We start from the raw sequence: 23,991 nt of genomic DNA, 5'->3' as shown, positions 1-23,991 counted from the left end.
CAATACCAAACGACTGGTACGATGATAAAAGCATTCTACGGCCGATCGAACGTGTCCGGATTTGCGAGGAGGGTCACAAATACATGGATTTGCGCATGGGGTCTTTTTACATGGTCGATTGATATACCACACGTGAAAGGAAAAGATGCCGGATTATTTCGCATCTAGCAGTTCTCAATAGTCGACATGAAGGAATATTCGTTCTGCGAGATTACTCTAATGTCAGTCTTCTCAGAAAAATCTTTCTCTTCAAGCTTAATCGTCTTAGTTGTATTTAATCGTCAAACAAATGATGATCTTATTAACGCGTTATTAAATGAACGCGGGGAAAACTTTTCATCAAACGTGCGCGCGTGTTAAATATGCAGCTCATACTTGTAAAAATATTACAGCCATGAACTCCGTAAAACTTATTATCTTAAGGTTGTTTAAAGTTTAAACTAGATAATATGAAAAAGCAATGAATAAGTCCGATAGCGGGGTGTTTATTTTTAAAACTTTATTTTCTATCGTTAAAAATATAATCGAGTTATTTCAGGTTGTTCCATATATCGTCGACTTTGTTAATGTGCTTCCACAACTTCATATATTAATAAATTCTTAATAGTCATCCATCTATCTATCACACATTTCTTCTCCCTGGTCGGGTATGTATGACGTACGTTCTCATAGTCAAGATTTCACGCTCGATTGCCCACATGAAAATAAACTTTAATTAACAACAATAAATGTCAAGAGTCATGCAATATGATGGTATAATCAGAATGCTGATTTATAATCAAGCATCGATTCAAATCGATCGTTCCATTTAACCTCGAGCTTGAAACTTGCTTTATCGCGTCGTGAATCGTCTCGTTTGCGACGATAAGCAAAATCGTTTCGCACAAATTGGATGTCATCTCTCGAGTAACAATAATACTTCCACAAATCGTCGCGAGCAACCGAGATCGTTTCGGCGTCCGATCAACGCGAACGAGATGTCGACATCGCTTTAAATGCCCGAGCATAAGGACGCGGGAAGTCGCGACAGGACTTTAGATAGCCCTAATGGAGAAAGAAATGTTGGATGGGTAAGGCCAATGGGGCGGGAAGCGGACTCTCGTGCTAGAAACGCGAGCGATCGGGAAAGATAGGGGCGACCGGGGGGTGAGAGACGCAGGCAAGTGTGCGCGCGTACGTGTGTTTGTACGTACGTAATGTACGTCGGCGAGACAGTGTAAAAGAGGGCACGAGAGTGGTGAGATTCGCGTAGAATCCCGATGGCTAAGTGGTTATCTTATCTTAACGGCCGCGCCGCGCAGCATCTCACCAGTCTGGCACCCTCTAACGTTCCCTAAACGGAAATTAACACCCAACCCTACGCGAGTCAGCCTCGACACCCACGCCGGCGGCATCGCAAAAATCAATGGCAATATTATATCGCCGCTCACGCACACAAGCATATATGCGATTCTCATCGCGTTCTCTCGCGAGCCTCTTATCGACTGCGAGAAAGTGCCGGGACAAGCCGAATGTCGCCTCCCCCTTGATGTCTGACACCCTGGATTGTTTGTTATAATAAAACTGCTAATTTCCTGAGGTGGCATGTCGGTCTCGACACTCGTCCAGTAGTCCAGGAGCCCTCGTACGGTTTGCGAACCGAGATAAAAATGTCGGGAGGAAGTGACGCGAGATAAGGGTTGAACACCGGTGCGATTTTACGTCGTATCTTAGATGAAAACGCCATGACGAATTCTGTTAATGGAGTAATTCGAAGAGTGCAGTTGACACAATATCAAAAATATCTTGCCGAGGTTTCTGCGACTCTTATTAAATATTTAGACATTCAAAATTGATGTGACAAATTTTCGCCAAGTGTGATTCTTCTTTAATTTCTTATTTGGGACGTTAATTTTTGAATAAACTGAATTTTCTACGTAAAAATAATATATCGACGTGGCAGAAAGAGATTTCATTCGCGAGCTTATCCGTTTCGTGTTATATTAGTGCAGCTATATTCGTGGAATAAAAAAATGTTAATGTTACAAAGTTAAATAATATAACGTGTATTCGCGTAATATTCAAATCTAAATTACTGTGAAACGCTATCGGGGAGAAATTTATGGAAGTTCGCGAATGGCAAGGGAGTTACTTTCTCTGCATCGATGATAAAAATATAAGTTTGTACTACCTTCGCGCCATTTGCCACTCGATCTATTTATTATACGATAGTATGTGCTGCGAGTACCGTAAAATAAAATTCCGCGACGGCAATACGTAACGTAGGCCAACGGATATATCCGCTCCGAGAGAGCTTCGGCAATACCGAATACAACAATAATCAGACGCGCGCAACCTCTTGGGAATCCCTGTATTTTCCCCATTTCGCCAGTTATGAATATTCTGAGGAGAGAGCAAGAGCACGGCGGGAGCGAGAAAGAGGATCTAAAATAGGAGAGGGAGAGGGTATTAACCGACAATATATCGCTTTTGCCACGCGATATACCCGGCGTGTGCATAAATGTCAGGTGCATTAACGATAACGCTCGATATTCGGCCGCAGGTCTCCGTGCCGGAGGAGGGTGAGGACAAGGGACCAATTTGCCCCCCACTTCCAGCGCAATATCAAGCAGCCGCCTACAGCACCACGACGCCGCAATTGCACAAAACCGTCACGGATTACACCGGTTGGTACCAACATTAAAAGACGTACTCACCTTAAGTATTTCTTCGCTCCGCAAATCGGCCGGGTGACGATCGTTAAGGTACACGTGTCTATCTGGAAAGTCTATCGTGCAGACGCGATTGATGCTTAAGAAGTAATCGATGAATCCACTGTTAAACTTCTTTTGGATGTCCAATGCTGGGTTTTAAAAAACCTTTAAAACTCGCCTCGCTAATCTTATCAATAATGCAACCGCTTCTATTTTTATTGTTTCTCTATTGTTGTATTTATTTTCGATTCCTTGAAATATTTAATTTCACTTTTCGGGAGTATTTTCTCGATGATTGGCGATCTGTCATATATATTACTAATTGATTCTAATCGAAATCGATTCATAGTCCTGATTCATCGTCGACCGATAGTATCAGACGTCGATCCGCATATCAATTACGTTCAATTTCACCAAAGACGTTTTCATTTCCGCATCCGTCGACTTCGACACGGATAGTTTCGCATTATCGCGGGAATTCTAACGGGCTGTCTCGAGTGACGGTCAAGCCGAGGTTTCGAATCTCTGTGCTTCTGGTTTCGCCGCGGCTACACGACGTAGTTGGAATAGTCGACAAACTATTCCGTTGCGTCTCGTTGGCACAGCTTGCTGGACAGAACGGCCAGCCACAGTCTGCAGAGAAACTGTTTGCCGCGACCTTGTTTAATCGAATTAGACCGGGATCTTTGATCAATTAATTGAAGCAACAGCGCGCTGTCACTCATTGACGGATTGGTTTCCCTTTTTCAGTTCTGCAAATGTCACACTAACAAGTCTCGTGACGCGGATGAGAAACGATACGACTAACAATAACACTATAATAAATCGGAATAGCGAGACACTCTCTCTCGCTCTTCTCGTTGCCTGCGAGTTTTGCAAAAGTACTTTATTCGCTGCAGTTGGCTCACGAGTTTCGCGGTTACGGCTCGGAGTCTCGTTAAAAAATGATAACGATCTTCCGAGACTTTGAAACTCGATGGGAAAGAATGAAAAGACGTTGCGGACGGCAATTTCTCTCGTTGGCGGCTGGCGCGGTGATTATATTTTTAACTTTGACGAATTTCTCGACTCCTTCTCGGACACAGGGATCGCCGAAGTGCAGCCGATTATTCCGCTCTTGCTTAACTCGACGATCAATCTTGCCAGGCCAATTCCGGCGGTCCAAGAATATCCATCTAACCCACCGCCCATACCACCCCCGCCGGAAAAGTATTACGCCAGTACGGAGATCTGTAAGGTGAGTCGCAAAAATGTACGGTAGACATGCGATCCGGGCCGATTAAGTCTTCCTGTAGCATTAATGCCAGGTACTTCGGACGCGAAACTATGTCAAACGCCGTCTCGTGACCGTCGGATCTCCGTCACGATCGCCAAAAGGGAGGCAACCTTGTAAAAACGGCCACTGGGGCTTATGTAAATCACGAGGTTAATTCGAATATTATACCGCTTGACTTTTCAATTTTCGCTCTCTACACTTTCTGAGTCAGTCCAAACGCACGCGCGATATTTTTCAGGACGATAAAGCTCACAATCAGTGTGAAATTATTACTGGCGTATCGTTGATATTACGCATCGAATAATTTTTTATAAAAGAATTATTTGAAACGTTATTTGTAAATTTTTTTTTAACGTTGGAATATCTATTTACAAAGATCGGGATATATAACGAATTATATTGCATTATATGCCGCGTAAAATAAATTGTATTTCGATGGGGTGTATAGCGTGGTATTGATTCCGACCTAATCTCGTTTTCAATACTTGTTTACTCTGCACAATATGCACGACGCAAAATACTTTATCCTATGAATTATGAGGATTAATGACCGAAAAACGAGGAAACAACGGGGCACTATCAATCATACCTACCGCGAAGAAAACGTCTTTCGCGGGCATACACAAATTATAGAGCGATAATGTAAAGGGAGTGGTTATTGATTATGGTAGTTCCATGAGCCGTACATGTATTTTTGTTTGATTATACTATCAGATCCGATCAGTTCATAGAAACGCAAACTATAGAAACAAATATTATCCCTCTTTAATCCTTTCGAAATATTTTTTGATAAAGAAAAATATTTATTTTTGTTAATTTTTTTCTGACAAGATATTTTTCGAAGGGTTTTACATTCGAATGGATAAAAATAAAAATATTTGCTTTAAACGTCAAACTCGTGATTGACATTATAGTAATCGAGGAAAAATGATCAATCACTTTGAATTCGCATATATATATATATCATTGCAGAGTCCTCTACCACCACTGCCACCCTCGCCCACGCCGAGCACGCCACCCCCGATGAGCGCGAAAGCCTCTAGCAGTGTGACTAGTTATAGTCCGGAAGATATGCTCACAGAAGAAGAAGACGAAATACCCGAGTGTATTCTCGATTTTCCGCGAGAGAAACTCAACATCGTTGAAAATCTCGGCTGCGGATACTTCGGCGATGTTCATCTCTGCGAAGTCGATAGGTTTCCTGGATATGATGAAGTCTTCAGGAATACTTCCAGCGATTTAGTTGTTGTTAAATCTTTGAAACCAGGATCTTCCGATGCTCTCAGGTAAAGATTATTTTCTTAATTAAATTTCTTAAATTTTCTTCGATTTAAAGATGAAAATGTAAAAATTTCCAGCTTCTTATATATACAAGGTTCAATAATTTCACTTACTCTGTACGGAAAATAAATTACTTAAACAGTCGAAAAGAATTCGGTTAAAGAATAATGGATGGTTATTATTTTTAAGAGTTTTTAATGCATGTGTATATGTGTGTGAAATTATCTTTCTAAACAATTTCTCATAATATTAAAAAAAAATATTCTCATAATATTAAAAAAAAATATTTATAATAATTCTTGCGTCACAAATAGTTTAATAATAGTAATAATTAATACATTATATGATAGCATATTTTTATAATATAGTATATAACTCTTTGCATCTATTACATTCTATTGATTACTATCGATATAATAACAGACCATCTATTGACAAATTTTAATCATTTTGCACTTGGATTATATCGCGCTAAGAGCATTGAATTATATTTACTTTTTGATAAACCATGCATTTTGTACGGACCTTTGATCCTTGTAAGATAACCACTGTAGTGAATAAAAGTAAAAAAGATGAAAGCACATACACAGTACGATAATAAAAAATTATTCCAATTACATTACAGAGTGCATTTAACGCCATAATTTAATAAGCGACACAACGTAATTCCGAATGTAATGATATTAAGTGGATGCGGCCGGATAATGCGAAAGAGCTTTAAACGATTGATGATTGGCAATCGATGATTGGTAATCGAAAACCTCCTCTACGCGTATTCACGTCAATGTAATTTTTTCACGAAACATTTTTTGCGAATTCAAGATCTTTAAAAAATTGAAAACAGAAAAATTCTTGTATTCAAATTTTTTTTTCTCTGTAACATGAAATTTACCGATCAATGATATAAAATTTATTCAATACAATTTGTTTACATTGGTTTTACAACCATTTACAAACAGTATTTATACAATTTTCGATATTCTATCCTGGTCAAAATCGACTATTATAATCTACTTAACGAATCACCATATATACGCTGTACGTGCTTCATTTCAGCTTTTTTCAGAGAGATATTTGAAAATCAGCGATACTGATTACAGCAATATTGCGCGCGCAAAATGTTTAATTATTTATCGAATAATATTTATGCGTACGTATGCGAAAAAAAAATAATTTAATAATTGTCATAAATGTCCTGAATACATATGTAAAATGTGTGATAATTATAAAAAAATTACAAATTGTTGTACATTATTTCTGCGTGATAACGATTTGTTTGATTTCGAGGCATTTGTTTTTATAAGATCCATTATTTTCGGAAGAATATATATTGTAAAATTCCGATCCATACGAAACAACTCTCGCAACTCGATCGTACTGCATCAGTTAATAAAAGAATTTTCTTTTATTGCTTTCGCGATACCGCTATAGTAGCGTTTTGTTCTTCGGACGATTGCGATTTTCACATATTCGCGAAATAGGCCGATAGAGATGGAAACAGGCGGCGAAGCGTGTCGTACCGAATTCGCCGGCCCCCGACGACACGTTGTCGTTGCAGTAGCGAAAGGATGATCCCCGCAGACAGGATCACGGATGGTATTGTCTACAAAACACATTTCGCCGACTGGGAAAAGCCCGTGGAACCCGTGTCGTCGCGAAAAGCGGATGCAACTCATGTTAGAGCGCGAATCGTTCCCGGCCTTTATCCTTTTCTACATCCGTCCTTCTGCCGGCTACGACATTCCGGAAAAGTCTGTCAATCCAACCGTCCTGATAGATTTTCGTTTCTTGATTCTATTTCGTTCGCCTGACAATTGAATTTTTCAATGCAACAAAAATGTCTCTTTCTACCTTGTTATCTTCAATTAGATGATTCTTTAAGCGTCACGCGCGTGTATTTTATAAAAATATATATTTTACATAAAAAATAAAAAATATTTTATATGAAATAATATTATAAAATAATATTTTATATAAAAAATATAAAAAATAATGTAAAATTTATAAAGAATATAAATAATTCGGCAGCTTAACATCTTTTTCGATTAATACAATATAAGAGTTGTTTGCTGATTTACTAAATGCGTATTTTATCAATGAATCTTGACGAATGTATGTTTGAAATTAATCAGATATATATGTATTTTTTTACATAAAAGTATGCTTATTTATGCAAATAAAATATAGAGAAATTTTAATAAGAAAATGCAAATTTTTGAATTAATAATTGTTTACAAATATCATGAATTACTTTATGTCCTAATGTTTACTCGTGACTGAACCAAATTGATTATTCGATTACAAAATAAAAAGAATAAGAAAGAAATAGATTAATTTTATTAGCTGCATTGTATATAATATATTCTTTTTGTAATGCTTTGCGATATTAAGATAAGACACTTTAGCATCAAAAATTCAGAAAGATACAAAATCAATTAGATTCCAATTTTAATACAATCTATCCTCAACTCTGATCGATTACATGAAACAGCTAATATTTTATTTCATCTTTGTTTTACATTGTCTGCACTCAACAGAGAATTTATTTGCTATATGCCTAACAAAATAGTCACAGTGCTTTCATCTTTCGCGCTATAATCTTGCTAGTAAGTGTCTTCTTTCCCTTCGCGCTTTCGCTTTTTCACATTCTTTTTTCCTCGCGAGATGGCAAACTCTCGAGAAGCAAATGAGCAATACCAGAAATATCTGCATTACTTTCAACATTACACTTACATACGCACACATATTCAATACTCATGACTCCAATAGAATTGCGCGCGCGCGAACATCTATGAAGATATTACCTACTTTGAATACTTCATCTTCCAGGATAGAATTTCAACAGGAAGCAAAGAGGCTAGTGCGACTCGCCGATCGAAATGTCGCGCGGCTACTTGGTGCCAGCCTCGAGGATGATCCCATGTGTATCGTATTGGAAAACGGCGAGTACGGGGATTTGAATCAATATCTGCAGAGTCACATCGCTGAAACATCGAATTTACACATGGCCAAAACGCTCAGGTACAGAATAAACATGATATTTCTATTTTAATTTTTTATATAATCTTTGCATTAATTAATTAATATTATTATTATTATTATTAATTAATTAATAATAATATTATATAATAATATAATAAATATTATTATTATTAATTTTTAAATGCGAATATATTGGAGACGCAGGATGATGCATCATATTCCATGTGATGTTTCATATAACAATCGCCGATCATGTAACATTGTACTTTAAATGTTATATTTTATCATCGAGAACAACATCTTAATACTCCTCGATTGTTCATAAATACGTGTTATTATGAGTTTTTGAGAGATCGTTTGGGAATTCGATTCGCACGCGACCGGAGATATATAACGAAAAATGCATGTGTATCGCGGGTACAGTCGTTATTCGAGTAATTAACATAATTTAATGTGAGCGCAAATTTGATATTGTGGTACGGAATAATTTGTAACACTGGTATCGTCGCATCATTTTAAAAGCGATACATTATCAATGTCCGCTTTAACGCACACTGCCAATTGGCATTACAATACTCGAAGTAAATATCATCCGAAATAGATATTATATAATTATGCAATCATCATTCTGACACAAAATCAATGAACCATATTTCGATATGTCCTAAATTTTGCTTTGATACCATTCCCGTATTTTCGAATAAGTTGTAGTGCTCGTTATGTAGCGTCATCTTCAATAAATTATTTATAATAAATCCACTTCATTAATTAACAGCGCAATGTTTGCATTAATGGACTAATCTGATTAAGCGAATAAAAATTTATCAAGGAGATTACATATAATAGTAATTAGAGTCTCTTTTTCGGGAATTTTAATGAGAAATTGCTCAAATATATTTTACATCATCGCGAAAACGGAGTACACGCAAGCGAAGAATAATTGCATGATGCAGAATGACTATTTTGTGCGTTACCATAAATGAACGATGAAAGCATTCGAGCAGCACCACAATGGGCGTCCCGGTCGAACGCGATCGTGCGAATTTTTGTTTTATTCTGTCGCCACGAAGAACGTCAGTTCCAATCACGTCCGGAGGGCGCGTGAAAACGCGCGATTGCCAGGACTATGCGGAAAGTACTCGAAATACGAGAAATCGGCTGAAAATGAGAGGTGAGCGACGGAGAGGATCATCGGTGCTCGTGACAGATGTCGGCGGAGCGTGTTTTTCCGCGCGTTTTCAGCTTTCGCGCGAGATGAAGCAGCCGCCGGAGATCTCGCTTTGTTCTCATCGAGTACCGCGGAAAACATCAATGCATGATATTCAATAATTCACGTATATGCAATGCGAATAGGAATATTCCATAATTATACTCGTGAAAGCGATAGATATTATTATATATGTTATATATATTTATATGATATTTAATATATATTATATTTATATTTTATATTTATATTTTATATTTATATTTTATATTTACATTTTATATTTATATTTTATATTTATATTTTTTGTAATATTTTATCATACATTTTTTATTGCGCTACGTGAACGAATTTATCTTTTGGTTTTAATAATCCTTAATGTAAATATCATTACGATTGCGAAACAGCTGCCGTTAATCGAAATAACATGTATACACATTTCCCCATGTATAATTTTTAAGAAGAACCATCGCTCGCGCGAATCACTCATATCCGTGCGATTTAATTGCTCATGGCTCTCAAATGCTGGCACATTTGAATAACATGCATTTAACAGCCATATCTGCGGCAGTATTCCCGAAGTGGTTAATTAAATTATCGATATATATCGCTCTGGATCGTTCATAAACGAAGTCGTTTTCATTTATTTTACGAATCGTCTTTTTAACTAGTGCCAGTTTGTCGCGAAGGAATCTAATAATATTCCAGGATCGACAGAATAGTCGAGCTTTTAATACGCTTTCTACCGAATCGCATTTCGCCGACGTCGCAAATGAGGCTTTGAGATTTGCGACGCTGAATCATCTGGAAAATTTTTGCACGGCGATGTTAGACGCTTCTCATGCTCCATTAATATAATTCGCGTATTCTCGGTAATTTTACTAAATTATAGAATTAAATATAATTCGTGCAATTAATATCTTTTTCAGACATGAGAAAATTATGGATATGTTCCATTTCAATATTTTTGCTAAGAAAAGATTAACTACAAAGTAATAACGTTATTAATATTAACGTTGCGAAGCACATTTATATGATAGTGTTTTTGAATAAATTATTTTCATTTACATATTACAACATATAAGTTGTATGCGACATATAAATGGCTTAATCCTTCAATTTTTCAAATGGACATTTTTATTCAATGCGGTGAACAAGACGAGAATATTTTGACGTATCGATCAATCGAATATAGAGACGTTTCTTATAACTATTTTATATATTATTGCTCGTTTGGTTATATGATGTACACGTTCGTGTCATAACAACGTTCAACATGGAAGAACGATGTTAACATCAATATGACTCCATCGGCGTATCTCTCATAGAAATACCACACAGGATCGTCCCGTAAATGGTTTGCGCCCTATATATGTATCAGGAGTGTAAATAATAAAAACGCTACCTGCCCACTTTTTCAACAAATGCAAACGTTTAATCGTAACTAATGCTTGTTACACTTTGTTCAATTTTTAATTTGCTTACCGAAAAATAGAAATAATACGGTATAAAGTAAATTTTTGAAAGTTTAGAAATTTTTGTAATTTCTCTCTGTAAATTAACAAGTAGAAAACTTAATTAACATAAGCAACATCAGCATAAAAAAAGTAAAAATATTTGTTTGCTATAAAAAAATACTTGCATCATCTCTTATTACGAAAAGCAATATATACTTTCATATATGAAAGGAAAGAGTTTGACAAGTTTAATTTGAATCGTCAAGTTTTTACTTTTTAAAATAGTTCAACAGGAAGAAAAATATTTTATTTTTATTTACATTAAAAATATCTACTACGGTCGTCGAATTAACACGATTGAACATTCGCTACGGCTACAAACGCCATGCCTACGTTTACCAAGAAGTTTCTGCAAGTAAACTTCACGACATACACATAACTGACTCGTTCTTCGTGTTGCAGTTTCGGCACATTGGTTTACATGGCCACGCAAATAGCATCTGGCATGAAGTATCTTGAGGAAATGGACTTCGTGCATCGAGACCTCGCCACGAGGTAAGCTGACGTTGTTTCCCATAAGTTGCTTTGAGCGCTTGCTCATTAATGAGCCAGTTGTTGTTTGCCGTATTATGGGTTTGCTGTTTCGTAAGCAAAACTAAACTCACATACAGCAGAGACCCTGTCAATTTTCCTCGTAATAATATATGAGAGCGCGAATACCGCAAATAAAACGATATTTTCAACAATTTTTCTCTTTTTATGTTGCTGCAATAAATACACTAAAAACAATGTTTATAAAAATTTATATATACACATTTATTTATTTATTTATTCTTTTAATACTTATATATTTTCTTTTATTTAATGTATCTACATTTTTTAAATATATAACTAATTAAAAGAATATAGCAGCTTTTTATTTGTACAACATATTTGTGATTGCACTAATTACTTTTACGAAATAATTATAAAATGAACAAATCGAATAATGTGAAGAATCAAACACATTCGATTGCAACATAGTTCTTCTTGTACAGCTTTTGTATTCGGAAATTTATTAAATTCCGTTATCTTAAATTCCAAAAAGAACGCTTTAATCTCTATTTGCTGCGTTTCTCAATGATCGCCAGACGGAATCGTTTCACGCATCAAACAAACAAACAAACGCATACTCTATTCGATCTTTCTGTAGGCGTATGAAAGCATGCCTTCAGGCCTTACGATGGGATTGCTTTATTACAGTGATCGATTGTTTTATCTCGCTCCCCCTTCCTAGTGTGTCTCTATATACCTAACGATTCCGTTTGCCCCTAAACCGTGCTTTTCCAGCCTGTGCGCGATTTGGAAACTCTTGAACCCGACAGCGCCGGCAGCGCGGCACGACAGCCAATATTGTAGAGCTATTAAAAGCAAGGGAATGGAAGGATAGAAAGAGGCCGGAGGGGTTTAGATCACGTGTTCGAATTATTAACTCTAATCGTGGACCTTAATTATTATGCCCCTTGGCGCGATCGTTGTCGCGACAGTAGCGAGGGTACAAGAACCAGGCAAAAGGGGTGGAATTTATTCGTGACTTATAGAAAAGTGTAGCATATTGCGTTTATAACGCAACTGAAAAGAAGTTATTTATTATTTTTTAACACCTGGATATATTATTCTTTACGTTTGTGTAGCACAATATTCAATATATTAAGACCCTATATATTTGTTAATCATTTTTTCAATGTACGAAGTATATTTAATTTTCATTTAACCGCTCCTACGTAATTTGTACAAATAAATTTTATTGGAATTTTATTTCATCGCAATACATGATAAATATAATTACAATAGCTAGCATAATACATACATTTATGCGATTTACAAAAGAAAATGCGATTGCATTTGGATACTTGAGAAAGCAAAAAAGAAATCGTCAAGCAATGTTTTTACAATGTCAAAAGTAGAAAAACTTGCCGACAAGTCTGACAAAGTTTGCAGATGTTGCTAAAATACACTGGGTCGCGTAAAATAAAAGTGTTGCTATTAAACCATCCTCACGTCAGTGAGCCATTACCTTTTACCATGGAACGCGATAAACGGTAAGGTTTACGCGCAAATCAGCGCGGAACTTTGAACAACCGTCGTTTTCCACATGCTCGCAACCATCCTACTCCATTCATGAGCTGCTTAAACGCGAGCTTACTCGAGCTCGCAAACGAAATTGCAAGATACGATCTCGTCTGTCAACCGCACAGCTGCAATATTCCGTTCTGTTCATTAATCTTTATCCATCGTAATTATTAAAAAAATGTCATTTATGCGAATTTAGTTTTATATCTTTGTCATGTGATATTTCGAAAGAGTTTTTTTTTATTATTTTATAATCGATTTTGTAATTAATTTATTTCAATAGATTGCGTTCAATCAGATTGCATCAAATATATATGTATATATATATATATATATATATATATATATATATATATATATACTTATACCTATATAGAAATAAATTAAAAGAGGCTTTTTTTACGCCAGTATATATAAGAGAAAAATCATAAACTGAAAAATTAGTGTTTAGTTACGCTTATGTGATATATATTTCGATAAACTCTGTTTGTTTTTGATATGACTGTCGCGTGCAGAGTATAAAAAATAAAAAGCGCGCCCAAACACATATTCATTTAGCCATATATATATATATATATATATATATATATATATATATATATATATATACAATATAAACCGATAGAATGCAGCTGCACAGTTAGCAGCGATCTCATGGCTATCGATAATAAAAGAATGGAAGTGTTAATTTGATCAAAAAATAATTCTATTGTTTTTCATCTCTGCAAAATTCGCGAGAGATGGAATATATTTCGCAATATATTACAACAACGAGAGGGGAAAAAGGGCTTTAGAGAAATTACAAGAGAGGAATGTTTTCGAATATTTTTCAGGAATTGTATAGTATGTCGCGGATGTACCATTAAGGTATCCGATTTAGGCAGCGGACGAAGCGCATATGCGGCGGATTACTTCCGTGTCGATGGACGTCCCCCATTACCGATTCGATGGATGGCATGGGAATCAATGCTAATGGTGAGTGGTACACAATGAAATGCTTACTGTATATTTAAGCGTTACATATTTTAATTCTACATCTCTCTCGACATTTTTTTTGCCTTCGGGTTCAGAAAATTTACCGAAAGTTCACGATTTAACATTCGCGCGTTAACGATAATAAAGATCGCCGATGCGAGAAGAGTTGAATAGAATTATAAATGAAAATAGAGGCCATATCAAATTGGCGCAAACAACTTTCTCGCAAACGAGGAAAATAGAAAAGGGGGACAAAACAGGAAAACGCGACAGATCGTTTTGATTTCGCTCCACGCATGAGTTGGACGTATCGTTTTGACGAACTATGGCTACGTATCCACACGATGAAATCCGATTTCGCTCGGATGCGTACTTTTTTTCATTGTTTTTCGCACCCGGAAGTAAAGCCTAGCCTAGTCACTGTTACGCATCGCGCGCTGTCGCAAGTCACGATTAATTTGTCTCTGTCCATCATAAGTACGTGTCACAATCATTGCAGCCAAGATACGTTTTCTATAAACTTACAGGTGCGATAAAAGAAACTGGAAAATTGGATTCCTCTCGATTACGGATCATCAAAGATTTTTGTTTTCATATTGCACAAGTCGATATTAATATTCCGTTCTTATATTGAAAATCATCTTTAAATGAAATTTTTGAGACGAACCAAGTACGAATAGCTTAGCCATGAATTACAGCTATGAATTTTATTTTGTTGACGACGAAATTATGCAGATATTTTAAACGAATTTCTCGGTTACGCGATCGAATCAGAATCAATGCCATCTGTCAAAATTAAATTAAAACTGTAATTGTTTATTATCCTTATTAATTGTTTTCATTACACACAAATTGCATCAAAAATCGCTGTTTGATATATAGCAAAAATAAATTCTTATCAAATATATCTTATTCTTAGCAAATATATTTTATTCTATGATATTCCTTCTTAAATGGAAGTCTAGTATTATATATAAAATTAAGAAAGATATAGAATTTAATTTCTATTATCACAAAATAAAGGTTAAGTTTCACATTTCATTTAATGTATCTTGCGCGCGTTTAATTTCTCATATGTAGCGATCAGTGTAAAACTGGCGATCCGCGAAACCGCTCGATATCAATGTCGATAGAGCTGTCTGCGGTCACGTTGGTATTAGCGAATTGAGCTTGCCCATCACAGCGCACGATACGCGTCATTGAGCTATAAAAGTACCGGACAAAATATGTGATACGCGTTTGAAAATTCATTTTCGATGTTGAGCGGCTTTTTCGGCTTAACCGTTCGACAATCCAAACACAATCGTTCCATTTCTCGTCGAATACGACTAGTTTTCGTTGGTGTTACAACGTAAATGACGACGGAAGATATTCGCGTTTACTCTTTGCGAAAAAATTCGGGAAAATATGTGGCAATTTGAACTGGGCAAAAGGAAAGTCGAATTTTTTCCGTCGACGTTTAAGAGTTTTACGTGAACACGCTAGATCAGTGGAACATGTCGGCGTTATAGCCAGACACTGCAGTGAGCGAATGATAAAAGCGTTTTTATGCAAGCTACAGTTTTCAATAGTCAGGTATAAAATATTTCATCATTAATAAAAAATATTTACATGAAACAGTTACAATTAATGAAATATTAATTTGAAGAATCGAAGATTTTTTGAAAAGATTAAGAAATTATACAGATGATTCAAATACGCAAGATTTCAATTAAACAATTTATGAGTTTTTTCTGGTAAAATTTTAAATATGTATGTGATATTTAATCATTTAAATATGCAAATATAAAATGGCAGGTAAGTACATAAACTCGACTACTTAATATTGCAAAATTTTCAAAATAAATATTTCTACGAGACGATTATGCAAATTTGATAAAGATTTAATGGAAATGTGGATACTTTCTAAAGATTATAAAATTATTATCTTTTTATATATTATTTATATATTATTTTAATTTAAATTTGACGCCCGCTTTGCAATTAAAAGTATTTTTGTTGAATTAATTATATGTTAAAAATATAAATTTAATTTTAGTCTTTGTTAATTAGAAAGATTTATCGATGTGTCGTATTCTTTATCGTCATTTATGGAATTGTAACTGTATAATGGCAAATTAATATCAAAATGGTAATTTCGACAAAACAGAAATGAGGATGGGAAATAGTATCGAATAGCTAGTTGGTATCGTCCTTTCAAACTGACTGCGCCATTAATGTTTCATTATTGTCTATCATTTATCCAGCCTCTCCTCTATTGTACCGCGCTAATGAAATGACCTCGTTCTTCTGCGCAAAATACCACTTCAAGCATTATCTCGGATTAACGTCGATTTAATGGTTTCGCATCGATCATATCAGAATCGACTCGGGATCGCGAAGATCATTCTCTATGAGAAAATGTATTCGGTGTCATACAGATTCTTAAATCAAACATGTATGATTTAAAAAAAGAAAGTCTTACTTATTATTTTTTAAGAATATTTAAATATGGAAATATAATATCACCTTTAGAAAAAAAGGATATACTCTTTTTGCATCGACATTATTAATAACGTTAATTTATTATGTATTATTTCATTGCTTGCACAGATCGTTATTCATCTTTATTTAGCTTCAGTAACTTAAATTAACGCGGAAGTATAATAATGTACATGTATGATTGTGTATCACGCGTTTCATAAATAATCGAATCATGTCTTAAGATTCTCCTGAGAATATGCTCAGACTAAATTCTCTGCACGTATACGCAATTTTCTTAGCATACTACCAGTAATGTAATTTAAATACTAAAGTTTTGAAGTAATTTTGCACCAAGTATATAATAATTTGTTGTAAATCAGTTCAAAATTGCGATGCTACTGCGAGTTATTCCGATCTTATCATTCTTCTTTTATTCTTCAATTTTTCCACGTTCGAGTTAATGAAAAATTTAAAGCACTTTTTTCGCAGTTTTTATTATTATATACAAGTAAATAATTTTATTTATATTTTTTATATAATTAAAGTATAGACTACGAGAAAAGAACTTTATCTGATAGAAAGAAATGATTGTATTGTACATTGATTTTAATTAAAATCTGTAGTTAATTAAAACTTTACCCTTGCCCGACTTATCGTTGATATTTTATCATACGATTATTTTGCTTCACGGATCATACGCATGCCAATGAGAGCGGAAGGTACACAGCCATCAATGTGAGGAAAAGAGTAAAACCGTGTAACTGCTTTACGGCTTTCTGCGAAGCTTGGGCTTAACTGAGTTACGTCAGTTGAACTTTAGGAAACTCGAAGGCGCATACAGTTTCCATAAATTACTCCTTCGCGCTCAAGCATTAGGTTTCTATCCTGAGCAAGTCTCGCTTTTAATCATTTTTGCGCTTTACCAGAATCAGATATTAACTTAAATATGTCACAAAAAGAATTTTATATATATTTATATCGTAATGTCATATATTTTTAAAATAATTAATTTTTGTACAGAGAGAAAGATATATATATATTCACACGTGTATGATATACAGAAAACTAGTATGAAATAATTACAAGCCACTATACGAAATTTCAAATTTTTTTCATGGAATAAAAAATTTATTCAATTATATCAAAACTGTAATAAACTCTAAGTGCTCTTAAACTATGAATAATAAAAGCTACTGTAACAAACATGCAGCACGCGTAACAAACGAGCTTTTGTGAACATTTCTTGGATGTTTACATTGCACAGGGAAGGCACACATGCAAGGGCGACGTCTGGGCGTTTGCCGTCACGCTATGGGAAATTCTGACGTTCGCGCGAGAACAACCTTTTGAGGAGTTTCCGGATCATCGAATAGTGGAAAACGCGACGTATTTTTATCAGGAGGATGAGCGAAGGGTAAGTGAGCGAAGTAATTCTTCGATGTACTTAATCTAATGAGCGTACCGAGATTTTGCGAAGGCCAAGACTCTTCGAATGCATCGCTATTTATTTCGTCTTTCAGAGATTTGATTATCATATTCTATAAATTTTGTAAGTTATTCCATTTTTTTTTACAAAAAAACTCTCAGAAATAATGTCGGTATATTTCGTTTCTAAATGTAGGACAATTAAATTTCTCTGAAAAAAACACTGTTTAGATAAACGCACGCGCGCAGAGTGCTAAATATGTAATTACAAAAGTGAGCCGCGCGAGTGTGTTTCCATGAAAATGGCATAACTACTTGCCTAATAATTCATTTAATGTAATAAATATTGCGTCGCGCTCGAGCCCCGTCGCGTTCATTTTCCCAACGTCGACAATGCTTCAAAATAACACGTACACTGTAAGAATTGTTATTGCGCTCTCTCGGTTTGCGTGAGCTATAAATATTTATGATTAATTACGCAAAATATTCTTTAAATTATGCTATCTGTCTCGTTCATTTTTATCTCGTACTGTATTAAATTATAACGAGTCGCTTGATAATCTGTTTTCTATTTTGATGTAAAATGCAAAAATATTATTTGCGTATTTAAGTACTACTGCAAAATGCAATTCGCGATGTATCATACATGTATACGTGACTGATAATGCTAGAATCGACTCGCTTATTTTGCGCAGATGATATTACCCTTGCCAAAGAACTGCCCTAAAGAGATTTACGACTTGATGCGTGAATGCTGGCAAAGAAACGACGTCGACCGACCAAACTTCCGTGAGATCCATCTGTTTCTACAACGAAAAAATCTCGGATACAAACCCGGTGAGTCGAACGATACCTGATATAGAGAACTGGAAGGCTGGAATCTTATCCGGCTTTCTATGATCGGCGAGTTAAACGGCAATTGGTGGAACTGCCCCTCATCGACCAAGCTAGACCAAGTCAGACCAAGTTAGTATCTAGGGTGACGGTCCATAAATTGTCTGTAACGGACGTGTATCGGTTGTGATTGCCCGTGATCGTATGCGTCCATCGTGTCGATGATCTAGATCATCAATTGTAATATTTATACGCAAGGGAAAGACGTCGAAACTTATGAACTGATCGCGTCCAGAATTTTTCACGATTATCACAGTCATTAAATTCTTTTCGGCCGTCATTACGCATCGCTATCAAGCGTTGTGAATTTAACTAACAATGTGAATCGCACAAATCATTATTGCCGTAGCACCTGCGTGCAATCTGCAAAGAGACGTTATTTGTATAAAAGTTAAAAATGCAAAAGTTGCACTTTTTAATGATTCCTTTGCAACCGAAGCAGCAGATCATAGAATAGAGCTATATATTGCCGATACATGTATTATTTCGCGAATGCGCAAAGCTTGACAATCGTCATAGGATATTAATTTTTTACTTTTTTTTTTAATCTGCTAATTTTCATATGGTGCGGAATATAATTTATTCTACACGTTCGATCTTTCGGCAAATTTATTTTCTCGATTTTTTTCTCTTCTCGCACGATTATATCGGCGGTTATGCCGCTTGCGAAAGTTACGCGTCGTAACCCCTCGATAATGATACCGAGTATCTGCGGCGGCCGTATCCACGCTTGTGCAATCGGAATGGATAGATTATGATTTTGATCCGCGCCATTCGATACGAAATGGAACGTTACTAGTGTCGGCAATACGCGGGGAGCACGTTCGATAAATCGCACATACGCTGTGCTCCGAAATTGATACTGTCAGCAAACAAGCTTATGATATTCCCGCCGTAACGGCACTCGCGTCACGTTCGGGATATATGTGGATCGTACTCGAAAATCGTGCGTTATACGTAACATTTCCGCCGACGAATAACATAGTCCATTCTAAACTCCGACCCTCGAAAAAAAGTGGTTTCTTTATCCGGGATCGGAGTCTTTGCGAGTCTCACGTGGGATTACGTTATCCGTTTTCGAGCCTTTTGTATGTCAGTTCCATGGACATGTTTACGAAGAAAATTTGTTTGCCCAAATATACATAAATCTATATATATATATATATATATATATACGTATTTACATATATATACCGTTTATAATAAAGTTAAGCAAGTTGTTGTTTTTAGCAAAGCGAGATCTATTGCGAGTGTATACGACTGAGTCGATTGTAATATTGATCAATGTATTTTCGGTGACATTTGACGTGGGTAACTTATACCATTTGCTGGGTCGTTTTATTCCCAAAGCTATCGTTCGAGAAGACAAATATAAAGACAAACTAATTATCTTTCATTCTACCGTTTAATTACACGACCAATACCTTTCTTTTCAATTGATACGAACGCGACGATCTTTCTTTTGAACTTTTTAATTGAACATTCACCACAGTGGCGTGCGGAAGGAATTATACAAACGTCGCTTCAAGGAGCTTATAAATGCACAAAGAATTATAAAATGGGTTTAAGAGGAATGTTTTGTAAAATTAATTAGACCGTTGCGCCGTACAAGAAGCATTTTTCGGTAGAGTTCCGGAAAAGGAATAATCTTAAGCCGCGAGTTTGCGTTAAGTTTCCTTAAACTACTATTAAGCTTAAGATGCGCTTAGCCCAAGTGCATAAATGTTTGACAATACCATTAGAGGTTGCAGTATAAATTCATATAGAGTGTGTAAAGAATGTTAAAGGATTAATCGACACAATGTAAATTATTAGAGCATTCTACGACTGACGTTCTATTGTCGGTCGGTATCGCATAATCGTTTTGGGGTCGTTAACTCTATCGATTTGCAAAACTTCGCCTGTGTCCCCGTTGCTCGGCAAACGCCACAAGTTGGATACATCGTGATTTTAGAGAGAAAAAAAAGGAGAAGCACATGTGACCTGACGTTAAGTTTATAGCATGGAATAGAGATGAGCGATTTACCCGGTAAATGTTTTTGTTTGATTTCATATGCATAAAATCCGTTCGGCTTTTTATGTATATACATATAAACAGTCTGCAGGCTATAAATATTTTAATGGAGAAAGCTTAATTATTTCTGCATTTTTCGATGATCGATTTTATGTGATTCTCTGAATTTTTCATCATTGTTTCTCTGAATATTTTATTACTCCAAACAGTTACGTATATTCCAGCAGTAAAATACATTTCCAGGTAAATGGCTATCGTTAGTACGAAATAATGAAAGACTTCTATACTTGTTAGAGTGAGTCTGTATGAGATGTGTAGCGAAAGCAAGAGATAAATAGCTGTGCAAATCGTGACGGATCCCGTGATGTTCAAAAAATTGTATGTCACATAAATCCCGTTGTTTTAGGCATTTAGCCCCGTGCAGGCTAAGAGACTCATGCTCGTGATTTGTAAGATAATTAAAAGTAGAACATATAAGCGATGAATGTGTATGTTATATAATTACGCAAAAAAATTCACATGTTTTTTTTTTATTATTGTGTATTTTTTTAAAAACTTCAGGATTTATCGAAAATGAAAGAAATTTATAAGATTATAATATCAATCTCTGTTGATTTAAAATGAATATATAAGCTCATTGATAAATATTTTTCCATTTTATATTCTCTTTTTTTAATAATCTTTTTATTTTTTCTTTCATTAAAATACAATAACAAAACTGTAATATAAATTCTCTCTTGAATTTCATTATTAATGACTGATTACGTGAAAAAGTTTTTACGTACCTAAATATCAAAATTATTTAGTCACTATAAAATTGTCTCATTTATTATTCAAATTATTTGCCAATTAAAAAATCAGTATTTGAATTAAGGTTAAATCTCTGTAGTTATTGACGACGTGACAAAAATAAACGAGGAGTTCTTGTAATACGATTTCGTTCCATTATCGCATGATTAATTGAAAATGAGAAATCTATAATATGTGTCTATGTGACATGACGTTGATAAAATTTAATATATAAAGTTAATAAGAACAATAACTTAAGGACAACTGCCACTGCGTTAGCGAAACGAGTATGTCAAGTGATATCCATCGCGACCTTAATTTGAGGCCCAGCGATCAGTCTCTATGAATTATCTGAATTCTTTACATATACATGTTCTCAACTTTTTCAAATGTCCACTGTGAATGATCATAAAAAAATCTAAACGTTCGTTTCTGCAGGGATATCGACTCGCGGATGTATCTTCTACAAGGCTGATGTATATATAACCACTCGGAAATATATAATATACAGTGGTAATTTTAAAACGAAGCTTCCTGCATGATCGAACGCAATATGGACTACATTATACATATTTCTTCCTACAAAAAGAATCGTGCAAAATTAGAAACACTTACGTACAACTTTTTGCATCGATTGCTTTATTTAGAAAGAGAATCACGTATAAGTAAGTGAATATTTAATAAAGAATGAACAAAAATATAGCGACTTATTTTATACAACGAGAACATGCTTTAAATATGTAATCACACATATCTTTTGGATTTTTCATAATCATCGGAAAAATTCATATCGTATTTACATATCGTCGTCATTTAATTCTGGGAACGATTAATTTTAACGAGTAGTTCGCAACAGTTCTTTCTGTAGGAAGCACTCTCGCTGAAATATTCGAAGAAAAACCATAAGTGTGAAAAAAATCATCGTAGATTATTACGTAATCGAATCAACTCCGCCGACTATTTATTGTCATCGTAGCGATAATCTATTAAGCTGACGAAAGAAGACACTTTGTACAATTTTTAATAACGAGATTCTAATTGTTGTAAACGCATCGACTCCGAATTTCAAATCGTTTCTTCGAACGAGCGAGAGGCGAGATGATCGAGAGTGAATCAAGCTGCATCTTACCGCAGAGAATTCTCTCATTATAATATATAGAATAAATTAAATCACACACTTTGATATGATTATGGATAATATCAAGCAGTAGCTTGATTGGAGCGAACAATAAACGAAATTTATAGAGTAAAAGTCTTTTAAGAAAAATATTTTACAATATTTGGATAACGAGATTTTTTGAAAAACTACACATTCGACGACAAATTGTCTCTATTAGTCCGCCTAGTGCATAATTCGATGCATCGACACTTTGAAAAAGACAATATTGCAAAATGCGCCTCGACAGTGGCACGAAATACGATTCAATGAGAGGAGAACTTTACCATTTCTCCGGCGAACGAAAAAGATTTACACAATTTATTCGGGCATTGCTCGAACGTATCCGCATTCGCTGCAGTCTGAGAGAGAGATTTTCGTTCAACAACGCATTCTCTCTTTTGCCGGCTCAAACGAGCTCTATTTTTCATGCATGTACGCAACCAATGGTAGCGGCCCGATCGCGCGCTCGCCTCTCGCCGTTAGACGCAAACAAAAGTCGAAACTCGGACGCCCCGAATACACGCGGATTCCGCGTTTGCCGATGGAATTTAATATCTGCTGCCTTCGTTACGAAACACGCGGCCGTGCTTTTTTCGCCCTTTTCCACTCAATCCTGCTCCTCCTCCCTCACTATTCATTCTTTGCGCTCGTTTCTCAATGTGATCGAGGTATCGGCCGAGAGAGACACGATCTTTGCTTAAAATACACGATGGAATCAAACGAATTGAAAAAGCATCAAATCGAATTAAATTCTTCCATCTCGTATGCATTATTGTTACTCGCATGCATCGCTTGCTGATTTCGAGTGTTTTTTTCATCTCTTCTAGCTTATATTCACACATTCGTACGAATCCGAACATTGTGAAAGAAAACTAGTGACAATTTAAATTCTTTCAAGAATTTTTTATAAATACTTTTAATACCAGGAGAAGTCAAAATCTATATCGCGCAAAGTTTATTCAGATAAAAAAACCCGTAATCCGCGAATTTAATATTTTATTAAAATTTCTATTATTTTTTCTTTATAAGATATCTGGATAAAAATATGAAATCACATTGGTTATCTAAAATCTAAAGTTATTTGGATGTATTGCTTTTATATTCGATATGAAGAAAAATCTCAATTGATTTCGCGCGCATGTCATATGTCTCTAGTTCACATCTCGTCTATCATATTACCTGTTGTCTGTCGAATAATTTAAGTAGAGAGCGTGCTCTTTCTCTCTCTCTCGTCCTCTCTCGACACATGTTAGCCTTTAGACAA

The 23,991-nt window shown here is 35.4% G+C and overlaps 1 protein-coding gene across 3 annotated transcripts in view; it reads left to right on the top strand.

The window, feature by feature from the left end:
* The window catches only part of LOC105255637 (discoidin domain-containing receptor 2), a 503,453-nt gene extending 483,534 nt beyond the window's left edge, over positions 1 to 19,919 (top strand). For all 3 annotated transcript variants that reach the window (XM_025406310.1, XM_025406309.1, XM_020028910.2), the window contains 8 exons: positions 2,543 to 2,666; positions 3,779 to 3,930; positions 4,942 to 5,255; positions 8,080 to 8,271; positions 11,359 to 11,451; positions 13,842 to 13,983; positions 17,711 to 17,860; positions 18,567 to 19,919. In XM_025406310.1, the coding sequence (XP_025262095.1) occupies positions 2,543 to 2,666; positions 3,779 to 3,930; positions 4,942 to 5,255; positions 8,080 to 8,271; positions 11,359 to 11,451; positions 13,842 to 13,983; positions 17,711 to 17,860; positions 18,567 to 18,728 (1,329 nt within the window). In that variant the 3' untranslated portion in view covers positions 18,729 to 19,919. The remainder of the gene's footprint in view (positions 1 to 2,542; positions 2,667 to 3,778; positions 3,931 to 4,941; positions 5,256 to 8,079; positions 8,272 to 11,358; positions 11,452 to 13,841; positions 13,984 to 17,710; positions 17,861 to 18,566) is intronic.
* The last annotated feature ends 4,072 nt before the right edge of the window (positions 19,920 to 23,991 follow it).

This window comes from Camponotus floridanus, unplaced genomic scaffold (assembly GCF_003227725.1).
Source record: "Camponotus floridanus strain SB8 unplaced genomic scaffold, Cflo_v7.5 scaffold14, whole genome shotgun sequence".
NCBI lineage: Eukaryota > Metazoa > Arthropoda > Insecta > Hymenoptera > Formicidae > Camponotus > Camponotus floridanus.
The sequence above is the reverse complement of the archived record's forward strand: the minus strand, read 5'-3'. Positions and strand labels throughout refer to the sequence as shown.